The sequence below is a fragment of the Mirounga leonina genome, unplaced genomic scaffold (genome assembly GCF_011800145.1).
Source record: "Mirounga leonina isolate KUSES-001 unplaced genomic scaffold, KU_Mleo_1.0 Mir_321, whole genome shotgun sequence".
Lineage (NCBI taxonomy): Eukaryota > Metazoa > Chordata > Mammalia > Carnivora > Phocidae > Mirounga > Mirounga leonina.
In genome coordinates, this window is record NW_023270680.1 from 672,031 (window position 1) to 698,016 (window position 25,986).

Genomic DNA, 25,986 nt, shown 5'->3' on the forward strand with positions numbered 1-25,986 from the left:
GCCCTTCACTTGTTCTCCTGATTCTTCTCCTGTCTTCCTTGTTCTTCCTCTCTGGACTCGTAGGATCAAGAGGTTGAGCCTCCTAGACTGATGCCCACATGCCCTCCCATTCTTCCTTCCTCCCTCCCGCCTTCCTTCCTACTTAGCTTCCTTCCTTCCTCCTTCCTTCTTCCTTTCTTCCTTCTTTAAAGCAATTTCTGTCTTTGCCTTTTGGGTTTACTTTCCAGGAGATATGCTCAATTTTATCTTCTTTTTATTTTTTAAAAGATTTTATGTATTTATTTGACGGAGAGAGAAAAAGTGCACAAGTAGGGGGAGGGGCAGAGGGAGAGGCAGACTCCCCACTGAGCAGGGAGCCCGATGTGGGGCTTGATCCCAGGACCCTTGGATCATGACCTGAGCTGAAGGCAGACACTTAACTGACTGAGTCACCCAGGTGCCCCTCAATTTTATCTTCCAGTGCATGTGTGTATAGATATATATGTGTATTTGGTTGCATAGTTTTGCTTTCCCAGAACTCTTGGTCTTGGAATACCCCTTTTCAATCTTTAGAGCCTCCTGCTCTTACTTCATGGCTGCAGTATCCTTTGCTCCCTTTTTTGCTTTTTCAGACTTTCTTTTTTTCTGTTTGCATTTGTCTCTGTCTTTCATAATAGTTTCCTCAAATGCCTGGTTTTCTTTGGCTGCATATTTAATAGGAAGACCCTAAGAAGCTAGGTTAGGAGGTCTGTACGTGAGGATGGGAGTCGGAGACGGGTGGGCTTCTCCATAGTGAAATGGAAGTGGCAAGCTGAAAGTTTCAGGGTCTGCAGATCTTTTCTCTAAAGAGAAATCCTCCTTCTCTGCGTGGCTGGGTGCACATGAGAAAAACCCTGCTGCCAACATTCTGGAAGCCAAGCAGGGATGCAGGAGGGCCCATTAGTCCACCTAGAGGCTTTTACTTAATCTCTTTTTGGAACCCATCTTCCATGAGCAAGTACTCTTCTTGTGAGGGCAAGTATCTGGGATTTCTGTATATTAACTTTCAAACAAACTGGCAGCCTCATCTTCAGAGATAACCAGTGCCTTCGAGCCAGAGTCCCCACGCTCCCATTTCATTTGAAAGTGAGTTTTTCAAGAAGAGCAATAATTAAAAATAGAGGCATTCATCAAAGGAAGCCTTTAAATGGGGTGCCTGGGTGGCTCAGTTGTTAAGCGTCTGCCTTCGGCTCAGGTCATGATCCCAGAGTCCTGGGATCGAGCCTCGCATCCGGCTCCCTGCTCTGCAGGGAGCCTGCTTCTCCCTTTCCCACTCCCCCTGCTTGTGTTCCCTCTCTCGCTGTGTCTCTCTCTGTCAAATAAATAAATAAAATCTTTAAAAAGAAAAAAAAAGAAGCCTTTAAATATAGCAATGAAGTCTTTATGGAAGCAAAAGAAAGCCAATAAAGGAATGTTGACAAGATCACAAAAGCCACACAGTGTGGCTATAAATATCACTCCAAAGCTTCTTGAGGTTACCTGCTTATTTATCGAAGGCCTTAGCCAGCACCTTTTTATTGCTTGGCTTTTAAAATCTGAGGCTTAGTCTCAGTATTCTCTGCAGTTTTAGACTCTCCTGAAAAGAATGCAACTTGAAAATTCGCACTGTATTCCTGGAGTGACCCTAAATAGTGCTAAGGGTTGTTTTTTTGTTTTTGTTTTTTTTAAACAATTACAAGATTTATTTTTAAAAAACTTAACTTGGTCAGGGCGCCTGGGTGGCTCAGTTGGTTGGGTGTCTGACTCTTGGTTTCGGCTCAGGTCATGATCTCATGGGTTATGTGATCGAGCCCCGTGTCTGGCTCCTCGCTCAGCAGGGAATCTGCTTGAAAGATTCTCTGCCTCTGTCCCTCCCACCCCCCAAGTAAATAAATAAATCTTAAAAAAAAAAAAAAAAGCTTCATGATCCTTAGCAACTCGAGACCTCCCTCCCCTCTCCCTCCTGGAACCGACACCAGCTACTGGTCACAGTGTCTGGGTGTCTGCTGTTGGGTTGGTAGTGAGGGCTCTTTGCAAACGAGGCAACACAGGCTCGGGAGCGGCCAGGAGAACAGGGCGGCAAGGAGGCTCAGGAGGCGTGCAGCAGTTTAGATTTCCAAAGCAGAACAATTATTCAGAGTAGAAGGAAGAGCGATCCACTTGAGGTATCTGGAATGTGAAGAGGCAGGTTGCTGAGACTTGCCATTTTTCTCCCAAACTTCGTCCTTGGTCTGACATCTGCGAGCGTGCCTGAGGCAGGAGATGCAGACAAGCAGGGGAGGAGGAGGAGGACAAGCATCCAGAAGCTCCAGGTCTGGTCCTGCTATTGTGAATTCACTTGTGAAAATGAAATTATTCCCAAATTTCACCTGAGGAGAGTCACCCGAATTATCAGTATTACTCAGAAAATAGGTGAACCAGTAATTATATTTTTATTCTTCTCCTTCTGTGTAGTTTCCATGGGCATTCATAAGAACAGCAACAGTCTTATACTTGTAAAGGGGCCAAAGTAAGAGAAATTAGAGTGCTGGTCTCCGGGCAGCCTTGTGCCACTGTTTGGGAGGCACCAGGCCCAAAAGCATGCCGCCAGGCATCACTCTCCCCGGGTTCTTCTTCTTTTTTTTTTTTTTTTTAAAGATTTTATTTATTTATTTGACAGAGAGAGACAGCTAGAGAGGGAACACAAGCAGGGGGAGTGGGGGAGGGAGAAGCAGGCTTCCCACCGAGCAGGGAGCCCGATGCGGGGCTCGATCCCAGGACCCCAGGATCATGACCTGAGCCGAAGGCAGACGCTTAACGACTGAGCCACCCAGGCGCCCTCCCTGGGTTCTTCTTTAAAAGGACACATTAGAGCCTAGCTGATGCCTCCTTGGAGTCATGAGCCGTTGTCAGTGACCTCTCCCCACAGCTGCACCCAAACAATCATCACCTTGAACAGAGTGTGTGCAAAGTAGCTCTCTGGAGGAGAAATCCAGAGGCATCATAGCAAGGCGGCCCCTCTTGGACTAGAACTTACTCTCTGGGAGGCAGGTCAGCATGGGTAAGGAGTGCAGGCTCTGGAGCAGACCACCGGGGCCTAATCCTGGTTCTCTCACTCGAACGTGGTACGGATCCCAGCACCGGCTGCCCCACTTGCCAGGCCCAGAGCGAAATGAAAACACGGGCCCCTTGCTCAAAAATGAAGAATTTCAAGATGACAATAGATAGAGCTTTAAAGCAGGAAGGGGCCCTCATAAGCACAGGGCAACTGCATAGGCCACATGCCCGTGGAGCTGACTGTGCCGCGGTGTCCCCGTCTGTACGACAGGGGTCCCACAGGACCTACCTTGTGGGGCCGTGAGGGATATGCGAGTTGACTAACATAAAGCACTTGCACCAGCATTTAGCCAGAGCTCAAGACATTACCATCATACACCCACATAGCCTCAACTTCAAGTCACACCATCTCGAACATACTGTCCAAATTTGGTGAAAATCCAGCCAGCTAGTTCTCTGTGATTATGGTGACAGACAAATCCAGTTTTATAAATCTGATTAACAACAATATGGCCAAGGGTGATATGCTTTTTAAATCCTGGGATTTTGGGGCGCCTGGGTGGCTCAGTCATTAAGCGTCTGCTTTTGGCTCAGGTCATGATCCCAGGGTCCTGGGATCGAGCCCCGCATCAGGCTCCCTGTTCGGCGGGAAGCCTGCTTCTCCTTCTCCCTCTCCCACTCCCCCTGCTTGTGTTCCCTCTCTCGCTGTGTCTCTCTCTGTCAAATAAATCAATAAAATCTTTAATCAATCAATCAATCAATCAATCAATCAATCCTGGGATTTTATCAGTGGATAAACTCTGATGACTGAAGACTCAGTCTCATCCAAAAGCCCGAGTAGCACCATATTGGGCTTCACTTTTGAGGATAAGCTAAAAAAAATGTTAAGCACATCCTTATGTATCATGGACACGGAGAAATACATGCGTTGTCTGATGAGTCAAGAGAAACCGGAAATAACTAAAAGTTTAAAACAGATGACAATACCAGATACGCCTCCTGACCATGCAAAAAACCACAGCTTAGTTCACAGGCAAGGATCTCAGTCCAGCAATATACTCGGCCAAGCATAAATCTTTGAAAGCTGGGATGCATGACTAAGGATCTGAGGAAGGGGACGCCATGTCTTGGAGAGCACGTGTGAATCAAGCCAGCATCAGCCTTCTCTTTCATTATAGTTTCCTGCCTTAGGAAGGCGAGGTGACTTGGGGCACCTGGCTGGCTCAGTGGGTAGAGCAGGAGACTCTTGATCTCAGGGTCATGAGTTCAAGCCCCATGTTGGGTGTGGAGCCTACTTAAAAAAAAGAAAACAAAGATAAAAAAAGAAGGGGAGGTGACCTGGTTGCATTGGGCGAGTGTTTTAATGCAAGTAACATCACAGAATTCAGAAGCCAAGTATTGACAAAAATCTCAAAAGGGTATTATTCATCAGGTGTTACTTCTTTCAGGTAAGACTTCTAAGACGGATGTCAAAGTCGAAACAGGTGCCCAAAGCATAGAAAAAAATGAAGAAAGCAAGTTGTGTGGATGAGAATAAGGTGTATTTGACCTCAAAGCTCATGCCCTTCGTAAGGCCTGCAGCGGTCCCGGTTGCAAGTCCCGGCTCTGCCACATGCTGGCTGGGGGTCCAGCACATCCCTCTCCGAGGTGCGTGCCAATGTGGGGTTCTCCCCTCTGGCTGGTTGCCAATGAATGATTGCTGCTCTTAGTGTGGGGACTGTTGTTCGGTACTGGGTCTCAAAGGTAGGTGTCCATGTGCACCATGTCTCTACTAGTTATGAGTGGCAAAGTCTCGAGCAGATTACATAATTTTTCTACATCTTGATTCTTAACCTGCACAATAGAGATGAAAACGCCTCCTTTGCAGAGCTAGCAGAGATCTGGCCGGGATAGCGTATGCCTGGCTCCTAACAGGCATCAACAAGTGGGTTTTGACTGCATCCCTAATTTCATAATCTGCAAACCAGGCAGGAGAGAGTGACTGTATTGTGTTGTGAGGATGGGAAGTCAAAGAACTTGCACTGGGTGTAAGAAATCAATGCACCGAATGCTTATTATTTTAAAGAAGGAATAATAAACGATATTATATTCAAAGAACGGTGGATAAATTTGTTCCACAGATCCCAGAGCACCTATTGTCATCCTATGCGTTCTCCAAGTCCACTGAAGATAATTTTAAGACTGAAAAATGACACTTAAAAAAAAAAGATTTTATTTATTTATCTGTCAGAGACAGAGAGAGAAAGAAAGAGAGAGAACATAAGCAGGGGGAGCAGCAGAGGGAGAGGGAGAAGCAGGCTACCTGCTGAGCAGGGAGCCCGACACGGGGCTTGATCCCAGGACCGTAGGATCATGACCTGAGCTGAAGGCAGACACTTAACCAACTGAGCTACCCAAGTGTCCCTGAAAACGACACTTCATAAATTATTTGCCACCAAATGTGCCTTATCTAATTAAATACTGGGCTGAGAACACATGCAGAAACACTATGAAACAGGATTATCCCAAACCCACAAATGAGGAACATGTTATAAGATGATTTTAACTAACCTACAATGAGTATCACGAAGCATCTAGAACAGTGTGTTATAATCATTCCACCAAGGTTATTTCTGGTGTAGATGACTAAGGAGCTGGTTTATATTATTTCAACTGCTGTGCATTTGTGTTAAGGACCAAACTGGAAATAACGCACAGGATCTGATGGTCTTCTGAGTCAATTCAGAATGTAATTCAAATTGGAGAAGAGAATGAGGTATTACTGATGGTTACAGAATTTCTGGTGCCATACTGAGGTGCATGAAGATCCTGCTTGATTCTCTAAGCGCTGGGGGAAATCTGGTGACACAGCAATCAACCACAATCCAAACTAACCTGTTGCAGTGCTGTTGGAATGGAAATAAAATTTGACCTTATTCTATGCACTTAACTATTCAACGAAATATATTTGTAAATACAACTCGATCTTCTCACATTTGGTCTCGGTGGCTTATTTAAAAAACAGTCTCTTTATATTTTTTGTTTTGAATAGACCTTTTATTACTTGTGTTTGTTTTATCTAGGCAACGTATTCCGTGTTCTACTTCTGTTTCTGCCTCCTAGTTCTCAGAAAAATTAAAAAATGACTTTGCTTTGTTGAGGGGAGTAGGTACACCTCCCTCCATGTAAGTCAGGTCAACGAACTAAATGCTGGAGATGCTCTAAGTCCTCGGAGCTACAGGCCCTCTATACTTGCTTTTACCATCTTATAAACAGGTAATGGATGAGTGTTTATGTTGACTTTATGGCTTTTCCTGTCATATCACACAGATACCTTAACATGAGGGGCCCTTGCCCAGTCGCCGCAGATGCATGCGAACCTAATGCATAAGTCAAATGCAGTCTACAGTTTATGCCCAGTGGGAAATAGACGTTTTCTTTAATTGCCCATTTGTCAGATTGAGTAAGTGGGTAGGCAGAGCGATAAGACAGCCCCATCTATGGACACGTGTCCCGAGAGCAGGAAGGATCGCAGACTCTTTCTTTTTTTTTTTTTTTAAAGATTTTATTTATTTGACAGAGAGAGACATAGCGAGAGAGGGAACACAAGCAGGGGAAGTGGGAGAGTGGCACAGACTCTTTCTTGAACCACTAACACCAGGTCTCTATTTTGAAGAGAAATTCTGTTGTTATTTCAGCATGCAGTGCTATATACAGCCCCTTGGGAGGGGGGGGACACTAGGGAAAATCCCGAATGAGTAAGTATATTTTTTCCACTAGTGGAAAATTATTTCTGCAATCATTCTTACATTCTGGAAAAGAATAAACTATATTGATTTTACATCCCAATTCTAGCATCTTCAAATACGGGTAGTGAGCACGTAAATTTGTATTTGGGGATCCTCCCCCCAAACCAATCCTCAATTGCCAGACATGATAAAAGTGAAAGGCCAGAATCAAGTCCACGAACAAGGACAGATCTTAAGAATGGGAAAACGTGTTCCTTTCATTCACCTGCTCACCTGACTCCTCAAAGCGGCAGCTGAGTCCCCGACCGGCAGGCAAACAGCTCTGGAACCCCTGCAGCCTCCCGGTACTCAAGTGTTGTATACTCGGTTTTTTTTTTAAAAGAATCTGACTGCTAGTGAATAAGTCTCATGAGATTTACTATCTTTTTTTTTTTTTTTTTTAAGATTTTATTTATTTATTTGAGAGAGAGCACATGAGAGGGGTTAGGGTCAGAGGGAGAAGCAGACTCCCTGCCGAGCAGGTAGCCCAATGCGGGACTCCATCCAGGGACTCCAGGATCATGACCTGAGCCGAAGGCAGTCGCTTAACCAACTGAGCCACCCAGGCGCCCAAGATTGTACTATCTTTTATCCGAATATCACTACGATCTCTGACGGCTTTGGGTATGTTTGTTTGTGTTTTTGTGGGTTTTTTTTTTTTTTTGTAACTTTCTTTTTTTCTTTTCTTTTTTAAGATTTTATTTTATTTAATTATTTGACAGAGAGAGAAAGAGAGAGAGAGCACAAGCAGGGGGAGCAGCAGAGGGAGAGGGAGAAGCAGGCTCCCCGCTGAGCAGAGAGCCCGATGTGGGACTCGATCCCAGGACCCTGGGATCATGACCTGAGCCGAAGGCAGTCGCTTAACCAACTGAGCCACCCAGGTGCCCCCCCCTTTTTAAAAAGATTTTATTCATTTATTTGACAAAGACAGAGACAGCGAGAGCAGGAACACAAGCAGGGGGAATGGGAGAGGGAGAAGCAGGCTTCCCGCCGAGCGGGAGCCCAATGCGGGGCTCGATCCCAGGACCCTGGGACCATGACCTGAGCTGAAGGCAGATGCTTAACGACTGAGCCACCCAGGCGCCCCAAGGGCTTTGGGTATGTTAAACGTGCTCTCCAAGCTACATGTAATATTTATCGTTTACTGGGTTAGACCCAGCGGTCTGCTTCATAATTTGAATAGTATAAAGTAATATTTAATACGGTGTGACCACCAAATTTTATGAAATGAGACCTTTAAAAATGACATCCTCCTGACAGCCAGACTCTGTAAACTGAAGACAGGGGCCTGATTACCCCTTCAGCGGAGTGCTCAGGCTTAAGTCTGTCACGTGTCCACGGCTACGGCTGTATGTACGAGTGCACAGCGAAGGGCAAGCAAAACATGCCCCAGCACAGTTCAACTGTCTCAGCATGGCAGAACTGTGTGCAAAGTTTTTCTTCCCTTTATGCTTTTCTTTTTATAATCAGGGGAATGTTATTATTTAAAAATTTTCGAATTGTGGTAAAATAACATAAAATTTGCCTTCTTGACCATTTTTTTTTTAAAGATTTTATTTATTTATTTGACAGAGAGAGACACAGCGAGAGAGGGAACACAAGCAGGGGGAGTGGGAGAGGGAGAAGCAGGCTCCCCGCAGAGCAGGGAGCCCGACGCGGGGCTCGATCCCAGGACCCCGGGACCATGACCTGAGCCGAAGGCAGTCGCTCAACCAACTGAGCCACCCAGGCGCCCTTTCTTGACCATTTTTAAGCACACGGGTCAGTCGTGTTAAGTACACGCACATGGTTGTGCTGCCACCAATCTCCAGGACTCCCTCATCCCAGAGGGATGCTATTTTTTTTTTTTTTAAGATTTTATTTATTTGACAGAGAGAGAGAGAGAGAGAGAGCACGGCAGGCAGAGGGAGAAGCAGACTCCCCGCTGACCAAGGAGCCCGATGCGGGGCTTGATCCCAGGACCCCAGGATCATGACCTGAGCCGAAGGCAGATGTTCAATGGACTGACCCACCCAGGCGCCTAGGAATGCTATTTTAAAAAGAGATAATAAAAGACTTCTCCAGATGTACCTAATTTTAAAAATTAAATGCAAAGACGGCCAACGGAACGGCATAACCAGACTAACCCAAGGTAATTGAATAGCCTTTCCAATTTGCAGATGAACACATGATAGGCAATGGGTTTTTAATCTGCTTTTGATACAATGCGAGAAGAGGAACTCGTCGGCCGAGGCGTAGAGATCATCCTGGAATTTACCCTGTGTAGTTCCGTAGAGAGTTGTTCCTGATCCGCCTCTAACCATGCTCATGATGTGCAGATGTCCTTCGTACTCAGGACTCCACCCGATGGTGCCCTCGGGTTCTGTGCTCAGCCTCAGAAATAGCAGGAAGACAACACACCGCCTCCTGAAGCGGGTGGAGCACTGCTGGGGAGTTTGGGTAGTCACTCATTAACAGGTTACACACTGCAGTCTCAGGCACCTGCTGGAGGAGGCTTGTTCTAAACTTTTCCACCATTCCAGTGGCTCATTTCTATGGAGTCATTAAGCAACACTATTAATACTGGTTGGTGTTAGGGTCTGGGTCGCTGTTGTACCAACAACACTTCACCAGCCCAAGTTAATGCTTTTCTGAGTGCAGTGGGTTAGAGGACAATCCTGGTTCTGAGCTGAAGGAATTCCCATCTAAATGCAAATCAAGACAAGCCCGTCTAGAATGCATGAGTAGGTACAGTAATTTTTCCACCATCTAACGTTCAGCCCCCCAAGTGCATTTTCATACAGCTGTATTGGTAAAAAGTGTCCCTCATTAGAATGAAATTCTGGGGGCGCCTGGGTGGCTCAGTCGTTAAGCGTCTGCCTTCGGCTCAGGTCATGATCCCAAGGTCCTGGGATCAAGCCCCGCATCGGGCTCCCTGCTCCGCGGGAAGCCTGCTTCTCCCTCTCCCACTCCTCCTGCTTGTGTTCCCTCTCTTGCTGTCTCTCTCTCTCTGTCAAATAAATAAATAAAATCTTAAAAAAAAAAAAAAAAGAATGAAATTCTGCTTGCTTTTCTCTGCTGCATCAGCAGCTATAAAGGTAAAGGTGTTCAGAGTCTTGATTTCTTTGATTTAACGCATGGCCCGTAAAAGGGACAAAGAGAATCATTTTTGAACCTCTGCTTCTCTGCCCCAGGCTTACATATCCAGGCCCCTGGAATCAAAGAATGTGGGGCACAAACGGAGTTAACTTTCATCCCAAGATCTACTTCCCCTCCCAGTTTAAGGACACTGTCCTCCAACATTTCATGCCACAAACTGGAGAGTCACCTCGAGCCCTCCTCCCACACGCCATGTCCCTGGGTCTCACCCAGGCCAGCTGATTTTATCTGCTACATGCCTTCATAATTAACCCCTTCCTCTAAGTCTTCACTCCTGTGGCCTTAATTCAGCCCTTTGTTGTGTCTCACTGGACTACCGTTGTCCTTTCTTAATGGGTCTGCTTGCTTAGTCTTCTGGAGGCTTCCTCTGGCCTCTAGCCTGTCCCTGGAGCAATCCTTCTATTAAAATACATGGCTGTGGGGGCACCTGGGCGGCTCAGTCAGTGAAGCGTCCGGCTCTTGGTTTCGGCTCAGGTCACGATCTCAGGGTCGGGAGATGGAGCCCCACGTCGGGCTCTGTGCTCAGTGTGGAGTCTGCTTGAGAGATTCTCTCTCTCCCTCTGCCTCTGCTCCGCCCCTCGCTCGTGCTCTCTCTCTTTCTCAAATAAATAAATAAAATCTTTGGGAAAAAACTGCTCAGCTGACCAATTCATTCCTCGAAACCGCTGCCAGGGTAGGCAACGAAGACTTCACGAGGCCCATTTGTGCCATTTACATCAAATTTGCATCCTTTCCTCACTCAATGAGAGTAAGGGGATGAATAAGGGCCCTTCCACCTTAAATTTATATTACCCCATAATCTCCTCAATCCAGTCCCAAAGCGGACTGTATGACATCATAATGCTCAGAGGGTAAGGGGATTGCAGATCCCCCAGTCCCAACTCTACAGGACCACCGGTCAGTTTGCCAACTTTACGGGCAGCCCGGCTTCGGGCGGGGCCTGTGGCGGGCAGGCCCGATGACTAACTTCCCTTGCGCTTTCCCGTGGGACTGGCGCTGAGCCTTCAGTGGGGCAGGGCTCTGCCACTGACCTCTTGCCTGTCTGGGGACTAGTCTCACCCTGGCACTTGGCGTGGGAGGTCCTATTAATTAATGAGATGCAGGAAAGGGAGGCTCTGGCACAAATTAGTCAGGAGCTGGCAAGTTTTTTTCCCGAAAAAAGGCCAGATGATAAATATCGTGCATTTTGCAGGCCATCTGGTCTCTGTTACAAGTACTCACCTCTGCTTCCCCGTGAAAGCAGCCAGAGACGAGGCATTAACGAATGGGCATGGCTGTGTATTAAGAAAACTTGCATTACAGAAAGAGATGACGGGCCAGCTTTGGCCCCGGGGCCAGCCCCTGAACCAGGCGTAGGTGCGGTAAGACCCTGTGTCGCGTGCAACGGGTGGGCCGAGAAGCCCGGACTTCTCTAGAGGCCGTAGGAAGTCACACCACGAACATGGGCTTTGGAGTCCCGTTCCCTTGGTTCAAGGTCGACTTCAGTGTTTGCTAGTAACGGAGCTTCGGGAAGCCTACACACACGCTCTCCTTCGATCCTCACGTAAAGCCTACATCTTTGGAGGACAGAGGAGTGGGTAGAGAGGGTGGGAGGTTCGGGAACTTTTACCTCCCTCCATCAGCACGTTCACATGCTCAGGCCAGGCCCATCTTTGAGAGAAATGCCCTCTGGCTCCCCGCCAGCCCTGGCCCTCACTCATGGCTCCTCTTCACTCCAAACTTCATGACAAAGCTGTTTCCATCTACCCTTTGTCACCGCACACTCACCTAGTGGCTCCCGGAAGGCTGGCTTCTGCCCTGAGCTTATAGACAGCCATGATCAAGATGGTTTCTTCAACAAGAGATACATTTAGTCAAGGCCTGTTGCACAGTTAGGTGGCGTCCTTGACAATGCCGGCCCAAGGGAAGGAAAAAGCGAACTGCCACGTAGTCCTCCTCCGGCAGAGGCCTTATCTATAGATCATCCTGAGAAACTCCAGTGAGCATCCCAACTCCACGGGACCCCAATATTTTAACCATTCCCTTGTCCAGCGTTGTTCCTTTTGGGTGGAAAAGTTCAAGATGAATCCTGAAGGGCCTGCTGTCATGATGGCACATTTGACCAACAGAAGGGTTGGCTCTATCAACCGAGACAGCCAAATAACTCACTCTGGGAAATGTACATTTGTGCCCTCGTGATCACAGTGATGCCAAGTGCATATCCCGCATCTGTTAGGTTGTGGTCCGTGAGGGAAGAGGTGGAGGCACCCCTCAGCCGCTTTAGCCCTGGATCCCAGCTCCATGGGACCTGCACTTGCTGAGACTCTTGAGGCAGAAATGCTCTCAACTGTCCCTGAGCACTCAGTACCTAGCCTGCTGTCAGGCAAATGATGGCATCTTAGGAAACCACCATTGAACGAGTCATTTCCCGCATGGGTCCCGGGAAGGTGACAGAGGTAGGCCATTTGTCAAATTAAAGAAAAATTGAGGTAAAAAGATTCAACATCCTTTCCTGGAGCTCAGCTACCTTGGGGAACAGAATAAATAAGAATCCCACAGACCCAGGCCAGTGCTCAGAAAAAACAGGCCAAGTGCTCAGCCAAGTACATCTCTCTTATTTGGGCTCTGCCTTCTCTCTGCTCATGAAGTCATGATCCTACCAGTGCAGGGACCCAGGAAGGATGCCAATGATAATACCTTCTTTTGACAGCCGGGAGAGTAGATATTCCCTGCCTGCCTCTTCAACACGCTGGCAACACTTGTGTAAGCAACAACTCTTGTGATAACCAATCCCAATATGAATCAGTTCTCGCTGGCGCTCCTTACTCCTCGACCCAATGTGAATCTTTCCCAAACTATTTTTAAAATATCTAATCTGTTGTGAGTAACGGACTATGGAACTGTTAGTTTGCCATTTCTGGGCAGATGGTCTTAACACCAAGATCTTATTAGGTTGTAATTTGGTATTTAAAATGGTAGATGGGAATAAAAGAACAAAATAGAGCCTCTAAAATCTTATCTATTCCTTAAGGTCAAGTGATTTTAAATATTTTTAGATTTTTAGAGTGCTTTCCTATCTTAAAAAATAAAAAAGGTTAATTATTCCAAATAACAATCTTGAAAGACTGGTTGGTGACTTCCTTCCAAATATTCATACTAGGAAAACCAGGGATCTTAAAGAGTGACTCAGTGGCAAGACAATCAATTTTTAAAACGAACCCCAAACTTCTGAGTTTAATATCTCCCCAGATACATGATAAAACAGGTACTAGATATCTTTCGATATATAACAGATCACCCCAAAACTCAGTGGCTTAAGAGAATAATAGTAATTTATTATCTGTGATGCATTGAATTGTGTCCCCCCACCTCCAAATTCATAGGCTGAAGCCCTTAACCCCCAGTGTGAGTGTATTAGGGGATGGGGCCTTTAAGGAAGTAACTAAGGTTAAGTGAGGTCATAGGGTGGGGTCCTAACCCAATAGGACTGGTGTCCTCATAAGAGGAGGAAGAGACACCAGGGATGCATGCGCACAGAGGAAAGACCACATAAGGACACAGCAGGAAGGTGGCATCTGCAGCAGAGGAGGCCTCCGGATCCTGTCAACACCCTGAGCCTGGACTTCTGGCCTCCAGAACTGTGAGAAATGAATTTTTTCTTTTTTTAAAAATTTTTTCTTAATTATTTATGAGAGAGAGAGAGCATGAGCAGGAGGAGCAGCAGAGAGAGAGAGGGAGAAGCAGACTCCCCACTTAGCAGGGAGCCCCACGTGGGGCTCGATCCCAGGATCCCAGGATCATGACCTGAGCTGAAGGCAGATGCTTAACTGACTGAGCCACCCACACGCCCCGAGAAATGAATTTCTGTTAAAACCTTCAGTCTGTGGCATTCTGTTGTAGTAGCCATAGCAGAACAATACATTATTTCTTATAGTTTCTGTGGGTCAGGAATTCATGAGCAGTTCAGATGGGTGGTCCTGGATCTCTGGTATTGGCTGGGGCTACAGTCTCATCTGAAGACTTGACTGGGGCTGGAGGATTCACGTTCATGGTGGCTCACTCCCACAGGAGGGGAGTTGGTGATGGGTGTTGGCTGGGGCCTTAGTTCCTCTCGCCCTGGGCCTAATAAAACCCTCTTCATTCATCCCCAACCAACCATCCTGAACCCTTTTCTTCAGTTTAGTTACGTTTTAAATACATCATAAGAAGAAATATGATAGCCCTTGTTTTCACCTATCAGAATTTTGGGATCATAAATAGAAAAAAAAAAAAGTAGAGACTATAAGCCCATGGTTAGAGGTTGTGATGTACCACTCAGATCCCCTTTCAGAAGTGAAGGATTTCCCCCCAGCTATTGGGAATCTGCCAAGTGATGGCCTTCAACTATTAGCCAGCACTGCAGTTGGCTGAGGAGAGTTGCCTTGGCCACGGTCAACCCCCTTCCAGGAGAGCTGCCATCTAATGAGTGGTTGATGCAACGGTAGAAGGGCCTGGCTCCTTTGCCCCAACTTGGGACAAGTCTGGGGAGCTGCCCCAGTTTTAGGGCTCCTGGGGGTCTGCCGAGGACCTGGTCGAGACAGCCCTGCTTCGCAGCTTCTCCCTCAGACCTGCCTCCCTCCTTCCTTTCTCCCTCAGGCATTGATCCTTAGAACGCTTCCTAATGAACACCCTGCACACTAGTTTCTGGCTAGAGTCTGCTTCTCCGGGAACACAAACTGCAGCAGCGTCCTTTTCAGGGAATTACTCTCAAAAGAGTTAACCGTCTAAATTAGACTCCTCATACAGAGATAAATGAACCTCTCGACTCCAGTATGTTGTGTTCCACGACAGGCCCGGCTGTTGAAATCAAGTGATAAGGCGTGTGGGAGATCTGAAAATTGGCCCACACTCTTCACGTCTTCCTGTATCCAGGCTCTCTGCAGTGGGACTTTGTCATTTCTGCTTCTTTCTGGTGGCCGAAGCAAGGAAAAAACCCAACCCAGCTTCAAGGGGAGAGGAAACAGATTCTACCTCAGGTAGGAGTTAGGGTACCAGTTCTGAGCCGAGGCCTCAGGAAGACTTGCCTCCTGGAATCGTGCCACTGTCATAAGAACAAGTCTGGGACAGCCTCTGCTGGGGGAGGAGAGACCACACGGAACAGAGGTGAGACATTCCAGCTGAGGCCGCTCAGGGCCGACCAGCCGCCAAGTAACCTCGTAAGTGACCACAGACGTGTGAGTAAGCACGGCCAAGACAAGAAGAATGCCCAACCCGAATTGACAGCCTGCAGGATTGTGAGCTAAAGAAACGGTTGCTGTCTTAAGTTTTGGGGAGGTTTTTATGTGGCAATAGAAGAACGGGGACGATACAGGAACCAACCAGGCAAGAGAAGACGAGAGACCAGGCCTCAGCCGATGCCTTGCGTCCCCTGTCACTGGCTCAGGGGCTGCTGCTGATGGCTCAAACCTGCAAACTTCTTCCAGGATTGTCCTCAGATGATCCCAGCTGGAGGTGCATTTCCCTCCACCTGGGGCATCGCAAAACTAACGGCTGCTTGGTGTGAGGGTAAAAAGGCCAGCCTCCTTGCCTCCAGGCAGGGCAAATTCTGGCACAGTTTACGCTCCAGAGCTCTCCTGTCAGGCTGAGGCTACATCTCATCCCAAACCACATACTCGCCTTCCTTCTTTCCTCCCCTTGCACCTACAGGTTTATTCTGAGCACTCTGTAGTCAATTGACAAACTTGCAGCCCAAACCCCATCTCAGACTCTGCTTCTAGGGACTCTGACCCAAGACGTAGGTCAAGAGTGAAATTCCTGGAAGAAAAAGGGGAGGAGTGGGGGAATGAGTGTTGTGGAAAGGGAACCGGAAAAGCACTGATGCCTCGAATACCTTCATGTCAAGTCTTCAGTGCAACAGAAGATGATTCTTCCACTGGCCCAAGACAAACACCTGCCACCACGCAAGAAATCCTACCCGTTTCCTTGACAAGAGCAGAACGTAAGGCTCGCCTTTTCCCTTTGGTCTTTTACTGCTTCCTTCCTACTAACCGTGTCCCGATTAGTATTTAAACCTATTCCCAGTTATAGGAAAAAACCATCACCTCCATTCTAACAGCGACAGCCCTATCTCCTCCCCTTCAAAGTCAGGATCCTCGAGCGATCTACACTAGAGATCTCCACTTCTTCACTCTTCACCATTCAGCCCACATTCCATGGCTTCTGCACGTGACCAAAGTATTCCTGCCAATGTCATCGGGGCCGACCTCAGTCCTTACATTGCAGGCCACTCAACTGCATTTGACGTCACTGGTCATTCCCTCCGAATGTGTGAGACACAGTGAAACACATTCCTTTTGCTTCCATGATACTGTGTTTGCCTGCTTTTCTGCCTAATCTCAAGGCAATCCAGAATCCTTTTCCTTTGTTTGTGCCTGAAATGTCCACGTTTTTCTGGCTCTCTTCTCACCTACCATGTATTTTTCTAGATTATTTCATCTACAACTGTGGCATAAATTACCTTTCATGTCCTGATGATTTTCAATCTTAATTTCTAGCTCCAGATGCACATATCCAACTGCCCTTTGGATACCTCCTCTTGAATGTTCCATGGGCACCTTATTATAATACCACCACCTGAATACACACACACACACACACACACACACCTGCTCACATGCATGCATGCACGCACACATCCATAGCCTGCTCCTCTTCCTCCCCTGTTCCCTATCCCAGCAACTGCAACTACCATTCATCTAGTTTCCTAAGGCAAAACTTCTAGAATCATCCTTGATTCTTCCCTTTCCCCCTCAACCTATCAATCACTGCATTCCAAATTCCTTTCAATTCAACCTCTTAAATAGTTCTTAACTTCTTAACATTGGTCCACTCTGTTCCACCGTCAGCTACCACCAGGCGCAGATAATTTCACACTGTGTCCCGTCTGAGCTCCCGTCTTACTCAAATCCAGTCTTGTTTCCATATCCATCCGGAACAGATCATCCAAAGCTGCAAAACTGATTATTGCTCTCTGCTGAAAAAAAGTCCACTTCCTTCCTCTGGGATTGGCTCTTCCAGGCACTCACACTGGACTGGGTGTTTCCTCCCATCATAACCCAGGCTCTATCAAACTCTGTTGTAATTATTTACCTGCCTGCATCCCCCGGAGAGACAAATCTCCCTCCTTTGTTCAACTAGTTATTAGCTATTTTTCGAAGCCCTCCCATGCATAATGCGCCCTTGATCAAGTAGTGAAAAGGACAAACATGTCTCTTCCTCATACGTTTGTCACCCACTTGCCCTTTCTGAGCACAGTTTACGACACACAGAAGTTGCTTAGTAAGTCTTTGCTGAGTAAATAAATGATAAAATGAGTACTTTCTACCAAAGACAAACTAATTACCCTTATCCCCATTCCAATTTTAGAATAAGACTCATGGGAACATATTTTATAAAAGTGATCTTTGGGGTCAATGTTTACAGAAAGCGTCTTTTTGTTCCAAAGGGCAGAGACAAATTATATCTGAGTATTTTCAGGCTGACAGAAGTCTTTAAGCAATCACATTTCTCCAATGAAGATTATGCTGGTAGACAAATTTATGAAATCAGCCAAGCTCTTAAGGAACTTAAGACAATCAATATAGTCCAGTGATAAAGAAGTGCACTTCGTAGAAACTTGAAATGACCACCAGCCCTGCGCAAAGCAGGACAGACCCAGCTCAATAATGGCTGCAGAGGCCATGACAGGGGCCCCCGGGGACGCCTCCGGTGATAAAGCTGACCAACGGGGGGCGCCTGGGTGGCTCAGTCGGTTGGGTGTCTGCCTTCAGCTCGGGTCATGATCCCAGGGTCCTGGGATCGAGCCCCGCATCGGGCTCCCTGCTCCGCGGAGAGCCTGCTTCTCCCTCTCCCTGCCGCTCTTCCTACTTGTGCTCTCTCTCTATCTCTCTGTCAGATAAATTAATAAAATCTTTTAAATAAAAAGAAAGAAAGCTGTCCAATGGGATCAAGCCTGTCTAATGTCAGGGGGCCAGTGGGGACATCGTCTTCCGATTTTGAAATGTATCATTGCAAAACGTAAGTGGGGAGCCTCTGGTGACCACCCAGATTTTCTGAAGCTCAAACTATATAAACATTGTAGTCTTGCCTGGATCACGTAATATAAAATTTGCCATTTTAACCACTTTTAAAAGTATGATTCAGTGGTATTGAGTACATTCACACTGTTGTGCTACCGTGACCCCCATCATCTACAGAACTTCTCCATCTTCCCAAACTGAAACTCTGCCCCACTGAACAACGACTCTCCAGTCTTCCCCGTCCAGCCTCTGGCGCCCACCCTTCTATTTTCTGTGTCTGTGAATCTGACTACTCTGGAAACCTCAGACACGTGGAATCACACAGGATTTGTCCTTGTATGACTAGCTTATTTCACTCAGCATAATGTCCCCAAGGCTCATCCATGTTGTAGCAGGTATCAGGATGTCCTTCCTTTTTAAGGCTGAGTAAGATCCCATTGTACAGAATGACCACATCTTGACCCTCCCCTCGGGACATGTGGATGGTTGCTGAAATGTCGCTGAAATGTCACGCTCACTGTCAGCCGTGTGTGTGGGATCACAGGCCCTGACCAGGCACATGGCATATCCATCACTGAGTGTGGGATATAGCTGAGGATACTTCCACTCTGGCCCCAGAACCGCCTCGGAAATCCCGGAAGGACTCCGGCTCGTTGGCCTCAGCCATGGGCTTCTGAGTTGTGTGAGGTGTAAACAGCTAAGAACACCACTTCCCAGTCATTATTGTCAGAGGAAAAAAGCTGACACGGGACCGAAAGCACTCTCTGGATTCTCTTTTATTTAAACTGGGAAAGGCCAGCAGCAAACTTCTGCAATCATGGACAAGCCTTGTGTCTGTCAGCATAACTTCCAATGATCTAAACCCCAAATAACTGTTTTCTCTTCAAATCGGTGTCTCTTCCTAAATGGGGTTATTCTCTCAACTATCACTAATAAATAATGAGAAGAAGCCAATATCTTGAGACTTTTATATCTCCTTATCTTTGGGAGCCTCTCTGCTGGTCACCTCCCTCTTCGGTCCTCTCCTCTGCTCCCGGCCCCCACAGGCTCCTTCTGTACCAGATCACCTCGCCCATAGGCTTCGGGATAGGTTTGGCACAAGGCTGGAGGATTTCTATCCCTCTGCCCCAAAGGGCATCTCTGGCCAGGTGCTGCTTCTCTTCTGTGGCTCCAGCTCCTACCAGGCAGACACACCAGGTTCTACTCTCATCGGATGGGCTCTGGTAACCCCACCACCTCTCATTGCCCCTCTAGCCCCAGAGGAGTAATGGCTTCCTGCTTTTGACAATCTGGGTTGCCTCACGGTTCCCTTTTTGGATTCTTTTTTTGTTCCATTGTCTCTAAACCAAGTTTCTTTGTGAAGCGCCCAGGAGAGCCTTTCTAGATCTTCTCTCATTCCCACCCAAGAACGTGGACGACCTTCCTCCAAGGCCCATAGCTCTCCAGGGCCAAGCCCTGTCCTGCTCCTCATCTGGACTGTTCCTCTGCTTCTGGGTCTTCCTGTCTCCAGTCTACCTCCTGGTCTGCTGCTACGTTCCTGACCCTCAGACATGGCCCACAGCCCGCTCCTTCTCCATGCTGCACGTCCCCCTCATTCCCACTCAAGTCGTGGCAACTTTTCTTCTCTGGAAGGCTTTCCCTTCACCTCTCCCCTCAGTCAAGGCCCACCACTTACGCAAGGCCCAGCTTACTGGGCTGCACAGGGGCCTTCGCAGACCTTATCAGACCACACGTTTCCCTTCCCCACCTCCTCTAGAGCGGACTCTCCACCCACCCCCCCGCCCCCCGCCAACCTCCTTTCCGCTTTGACTTAACTCTTTCATCTGAGTGTTACTCTGTTCCCAGTAAGACAGGAAGCCCTAGAAGGCAGAAACGACACCTTGCATTTGATCCCTCAGCACCTCAAACAACACTCTGTGAAGCCTACATCTCATAAAGCAATCGCTGAATGAACAAGGAGAATAGCGACGGCATGTTCTCTGCATGACAAACACACCTCCTTTTTCTCCAAAGGTAACAACGCCTATGGTTGGACAGTGTCCCCAGAAAGCCACAGTGAGGTATTAGGCTCTGATGCCTGTGAACGTGACCTTGTTTGGAAATACAAACTGTGGATGTGGTCAAGTGAAGACGAGGTCACACTGGAGCAGGGTGGGCCCTACTCCAACACGAGTGGTGTCCTTGTAAGAAGAGGACATCGTGAGGACAGAAGCAGAGATCAGGGTGATGCTGCCACAAGCCAAGGAACAGCCGGGGCTCCCGGAAGCTGGAAGAACCAGGGAAGGCTCCTGCCCACCCCCAGACACTTTGCAGGGAGCATGGTCCTGCCCAAACCAGGACTTCAGACCTCAGCCTCCGCAGCGACAAGGCAATAGCTTCTGGTTCTTTTAAGCCCCCCGGTTCATGCCACTTAGTTCCAGCAACCCCAGGGGACGACTACAGCCACCAGACCCCACGGTCCCATCCACATAGATGGACTTCAGGGACACGGTTCCTCTGTCCTCGCTGGGCACAGGCAGAACACTGAGGACCCACGTTCCTCGTCGGACCCAGGCAGGGATGGAGAGCGTCTCCACGCTTCAGGCCCACCGTGTCGCTGCAGAGCTCATGGGTCCCGTTGCTCAGCCGCCTTCCTCCATCCGCACTCACTGACCCTCAGCCTCTGCGGGGGCTCAGCCGCCTGGCTCGCCACACCACCGCCCTCCGAGAGCCTCATCTTTTCAAGAATGCTTCTGAGCACAAATGAAATCTTAAAACTCCAAAATAAAACTTCAATTTAAAAAAAACCTTGCATGGTGACTAACATAACATAATAAAATAAAATTTAAAAAACCAAAAAAAATAAAAAAAAAAAACAACCTTTTTTTTTTTTTTTTGCTTCGCCTATCACTTCTTTCTCTAGGCTCCCAATCTAGATAAATTCAAATAAAGCTTTTTATGACTGACTACTTAAAAGAGGCTGAGGCAACACACACTTTCTGGTTAGGTTCCAGGCATTACCACGTTCTGTTTTGTTGCCATTTGCCTGCTGCACCCTCTGCGTTTCTTTCTCAGCCCGGGACTCGTGATAAAATACACCCCACACGTTAGGGGTGCACAGCCTCGGCTTCAGTGCCCCCCTCCCGATGCCTGGAGGCCCGGCCCACAGGACGGGGCCAGACTTACGGTTCTGGGGGAAGCATAGTATGTCGGCGATGCTGCTGGAGGCCTGGCCACGCTCTGAAAGGAGGACGGGCAGTACCTCTGGCCTGTGTCCGGAGGGGAAGACGAGGCGTAGATGCGATTTTCCAGTCGCTCAGGCTCGTGCTTGTAGGATTCGAGAGGAAAGGTGTGCTGCTTGGCCACCTGGGTGGGTGTGGACGGAGAGGAAGAGAGGCCCGAAGCTGCGGGGGAGACCACAGAGCGCTGTTAGAAGTCTGACTGAGGCAGAGGAAGGCCGAGAATGCGCTTCCGTTTCTTGGTACCAAAAATCTCAAACGGCAAGAATTGGCATTATTAAATCCTGAATGTTGGGGACAAGTTTTTACTTACTTACTTATTCATTCATTCATTCATTTATTCATTTATTTATTTATTCATTCATTCATTCATTCATTCATTTATTTCTGCGTTGCATCCCCCAACTTATTTATTTATTTATTTATTTATTTATTTATTTATTTATTTATTTATTTCTGCGTTGCATCCCCCAAATAGCTGTGTTGAAGCCTTAACCCCTGGCACCTGTGAAGATTTGGGAATAGGGTCTTTGCAGATGTCATCAAGTTAAAATGAGGTCACACTGGAGTCAGCTTGGCTCTTAACCCAACGAGACCAGTGTCCATATAAGAGGAGAAGACATGGAAACCTAGACGCACACTCAGAGGAGAAGCCATGTCACTGGGAGCCAGAGACCGAAGTGATACATCTATGGGCCAAGGAGCGCCGAGTGCAGCCGGTGACCATCGGAAGCCAGCGGTGAGGAAGGACGCTTTCCAGGGTGTCAGGGGAGGACGGCCCGGCTGACACCTTGGTTTCAGACCTCTAGCCTCTTAACCGGGAGAAGAAACTTCCGTTGTTTTATGCCACCCAGTGTGAGGTACTTTGTTATGGCAGCTCTAGAAAACTCATAGAGTCCAGTGGCTGGATTTGTTTTCCAAGAGAAGCAGAATCTGGATTCGGGTCTGGTGTCTCACATTTCTGGATAACTCAGTAAACTTTTTATTTTAAATTTGATATTTAAAATTTTTAAACCATGGGAGTCAAAGCAAAGATGTCAGTACCAAGGGCTACCTCTTTGCCACTCGCCGCTTCTGACCCAGACAAAGACGCATCAGGCTGCAGAGCTGTAAGCCTGGACCTCCTTTGCAGGGCTACTCTGTCCGGAATTCCAGAGCCCTCTCCTCACAGTCCACAGTCCCTGTACACATGTGTGTTCCCTTCTCTGCTTCCACCTTTGCTCCCCGGAGGAACCTCCTATTCCTCGGGAATCAATTCAACCAACCCCTTTCTTCTGACTCTCCAGCCCTGTGACCCCTCTACCCTGGACTCGTGAGCACATATCACCCACATGAGGTCACAACACGCTATTTAACACCGAAACCAAATGTGAAAGTATGTAAGTTTCCCGTCCCCAACAAAATCCCCCATCTGTCTTTGGGGCAGGGGTTCTGGGTTGGCCTTTTAGGTCCCCACAGCAGCCAGTGCTGCCCTGGTGGGGGGAGGGTGCCTGGAAGATCCTCGCCACCCAACAGGCAAGGCGAGAGAAGGGAGCACGGAAGGGTGTGAGGCTGAAGCTTTGTGGGTGTCTTCTCTCCGTCCCCTTGCCCAGGGAGTGTTCAGGGTACATATTTCCCTGGTGGGAATTTCGGAAGGAACCAATCAAAGGAGGAGGGTCATCTTCTAGGGAACCCCCTTTCCCATGAAGCCATCCCAAGTGGGATGACCTCTGGGAAGCAGGTCTAGGTGAAAGCAGGAGATAGAACACTTGATCACCCATGGTTTTGTGGGTCTCAAAACTTAAGATACCAAAGGCCTCCAAAAGGAAAGCCCCCAACTCTTTTAGAAACAAAAATTTTCCCCCAAAGGTCTTGAGAAGCAAAGCCCGTTTTGAGGTAGGGCTTGGGGATGGGGGAGGAAGGAGAGGGAGGATTAAAAGCAGGAGATCTGGTGGTTTCCAGCTGTTGGGGGAGGGGTGGCCCGGCAGGCAGGGTGATAGAGGAGCTGCCTGGCCCACGTCTGGGCCCTTCTCTAGTGTCACGGCTTCGATGCTCCCCAGGGGTGCCCACAGAGCAGTGAGGAATGGAGATGCCCGCCAAGGCTCAGAGGGGGCGTGCCTGGGCCTTTCAGAGGGCTCTGCTGGGGGGCAGAAGAGGGAAGCTCATGTGCTACTCTGTGGAGCCCAGCACCCCATGGGCCTCACGCCCCCAGGGGTGGTGGCTCATCCTCCCATGGTTCTTCCAGCAAGAGTCCTCAGCTGGCCCACTAGCCTCGTTCCTCACAGAGCAGCCCAGAACAGGCTAGTTCTCACGTCACAGGCTAACAGGGAATTTATGTTCTGTGCTCCCAACGCTCGCCGCAACCACTGGACACAGACGCCCCCTGGGTGCTTCCAGGGGCGAGTACTAGAGACCCAACAGACGGGTGAAACAGAGAGGGATGGGGGGCATTTGAACTCAAAGCTGGTGCCACCAACCACGTTCTAACAGCCTGTGAGAGCCCCTTGGGTGAAGCCCCTGTGGGGGCCTGGCTCTCCATGTTAAGGAGGGGCCGCCCTCAGTGAGGACGCGCCCGCATCTGTCCAAACACAGGGCACAATCCAAACCGGCCCCCCCATCTTGCCTGTGACTCTACCCCCAGACCCAGCTCGGACTCTGGCTCCAACCACACCCCCAGGGCTGTTTTCAGAAGCTGGGACAAAAATGCCTCTGTGGAGGCATTCCGGCAACGTCTACCAAAACTGCAAAGGCACATGCTCCTTGACCCAACAGTCTGCTTCTGGGATTTCCTTCCGTAGATGCAGTTGCGTGGTTGCTGAAGGCGAGCGTGCGGGGTCATTCGTCACAGTGGTGCTTTTAAAAGCAGAGACTGTGGGGCACCTGGGTGGCTCAGTTGGTTAAGCGACTGCCTTCGGCTCAGGTCATGATCCTGGGGTCCCTGGATCGAGTCCCGCGTCGGGCACCCTGCTCGGCAAGGAGCCTGCTTCTCCCTCTAACCCTCCCCTCTCTCATGACCTCTCTCTCTCTCTCTCATTCTCGCTCTCTCAAATAAGTAAATAAATCTTTAAAAAAAAACAAAAACAAAAGCAGAGACTGCAGGTGCAGATGCTCGTCGGCAGGAAGGGGCTAACACGGCGACGGCACATCCACGCAGACAGCCATGGCTCCCTGACGGGCGCGACGGACTGCTGCCTCCTTCTTACCTCTGAGACCGAGCGGGAAGTGAAAAGGCAACCCCCAGAGCCATCTGCACAGAATGACCCCACTCACAGTCTCAGAAAGGGGGATAAGAACGTACATACGAATATTCGGCCCGTCTGCACGTGCCCAGAGTATCTCGGGGAGGATGCGGAGGCACCGCTGGAGACAGGAAGGGAGGGAAGGGACAACTGTCATCGTCCACCCTTTCCTATTTTACAACTTTCCTATCATGTGGATGCCTGGCAACTCAGAAAATTACTTTCTTCAGCCCCTGTTCAGCTTTTGAGCCAAGAGGCTGGCTGACACCATATAGATGCGCCTCCCGCCTCTTGCCCTGATCCCAGCTGCCTGCCCCCAGCTCTGGGGAGGTCTATCTCCCCCTCTCCCCCTCTCCTCCCCCCCCCGCCCCAGGATGGAAGCACTCCGAGGGCAGGGCCTGGTCAGTCTCCCTCTCTCTCTACGAGAGGCTGTCCCATTCACAACATTCTTCAGGGATGAAGCCCAGTTGTCATTATGTAAGGGACATTCAAAGCTGGCAGACTTCCTTGCAAGCTCTTTGGGCATAGAATATTCCTTCCTAAGTGTAAATAATTTAAGAGAACATGACTAAGCAGCTGCCCCCTAAGAGGGCTCTTTAAAGCCCAAATGGTGGCTTCTGCTTCTCCTATGGCTCATCCTCTGTGGGCCATCCTCTGCGTCCTGGAATGGTCTGAACCTGGTGCTACAGAGGCAAGGAGGATGGTGCAGGACACCCACAGCCCTGGACACAAGCTTGCTGAGCTGTCTGGGGTGAGGAGAAGCTAAGTGGGCTTCCTGTCTGGTGGGGGTAACAACTGGCTTCTAGCGGAACAGAATGATTCTCCACGCCCCCAGGAAAGCTCCCCTCAGCGAAGTCCCTCCAAGTTCAAAAATGCTTCCATCTTTCCACCCGGCCTTCCTGTCTCCTCTCTGCCCCCTTCTGGAGTGGGTGGTCTCGTTGGGGAAAACGGGATGATGCTCTGGACTCTAGAGGGGGAGGGAACAGGTAAAATGATGTGAGGATTAGCAATATGTGTAGTTTAAGGTACAGGGAAAGAACCTTCCTAGGGCCAAAAATATGCCCCCTCTTTTCCCTGATACATGAACCATTGTTAAGAGGGGTAGAGTCTTGAAATAGCGACATCTTTTTTTGCATAATGCCTCACTGTTTACAAAGTGCTCCTACACACTCTTGCCCCATTTGCTCCCTGAAGCCATGCCCTGGGGGCAGCTTTATTTTCCCACTTTGTAGAGGGAGAAACCAGTGACCCGAGAAGCTGCTGGTCCCTGGTCCTTTAGTGAGTAAATAATGGCAGAGGGCACACCTGTAACCAGCGTCCTGATTCCAAATCCTAAACCCTTCTGCCAGCATTGAATAGGGAGATTGCAGGGAGATCACAAAGACTTAAAACAACATTTTGGGTGTGCGAAAGTGGGATTTCACAGGCCAGCGGGCAGGACAGCTTAGAAAGCACTGGGTGCAGAAGGGAAGTGAGAAGTAGGAAGGAGGGAAAGGGGGACAGGAGGAGAGGTGGGCTTGGAGCTCTTTGGGCTTCCTCCCATGGGGTGGGCTTCCTCCCATGGGGTGGGCTTCCT

At 48.7% G+C, this 25,986-nt stretch overlaps 1 protein-coding gene across 4 annotated transcripts in view; it reads right to left on the reverse strand.

Annotated features, from left to right (window-relative positions):
- Positions 1-25,986, reverse strand: part of PRKAG2 (protein kinase AMP-activated non-catalytic subunit gamma 2) — a 177,928-nt gene that overhangs the window by 75,798 nt on the left and 76,144 nt on the right. For 3 of the 4 annotated variants that reach the window (XM_035029842.1, XM_035029841.1, XM_035029843.1), the window contains exon 2: positions 21,140-21,357. In XM_035029842.1, coding sequence (XP_034885733.1) covers positions 21,140-21,357 — 218 coding nt within the window. Of the gene's footprint in view, positions 1-21,139; positions 21,358-25,986 lie in introns of those variants that run through there. The other variant, XM_035029846.1, reaches the window with a different exon arrangement.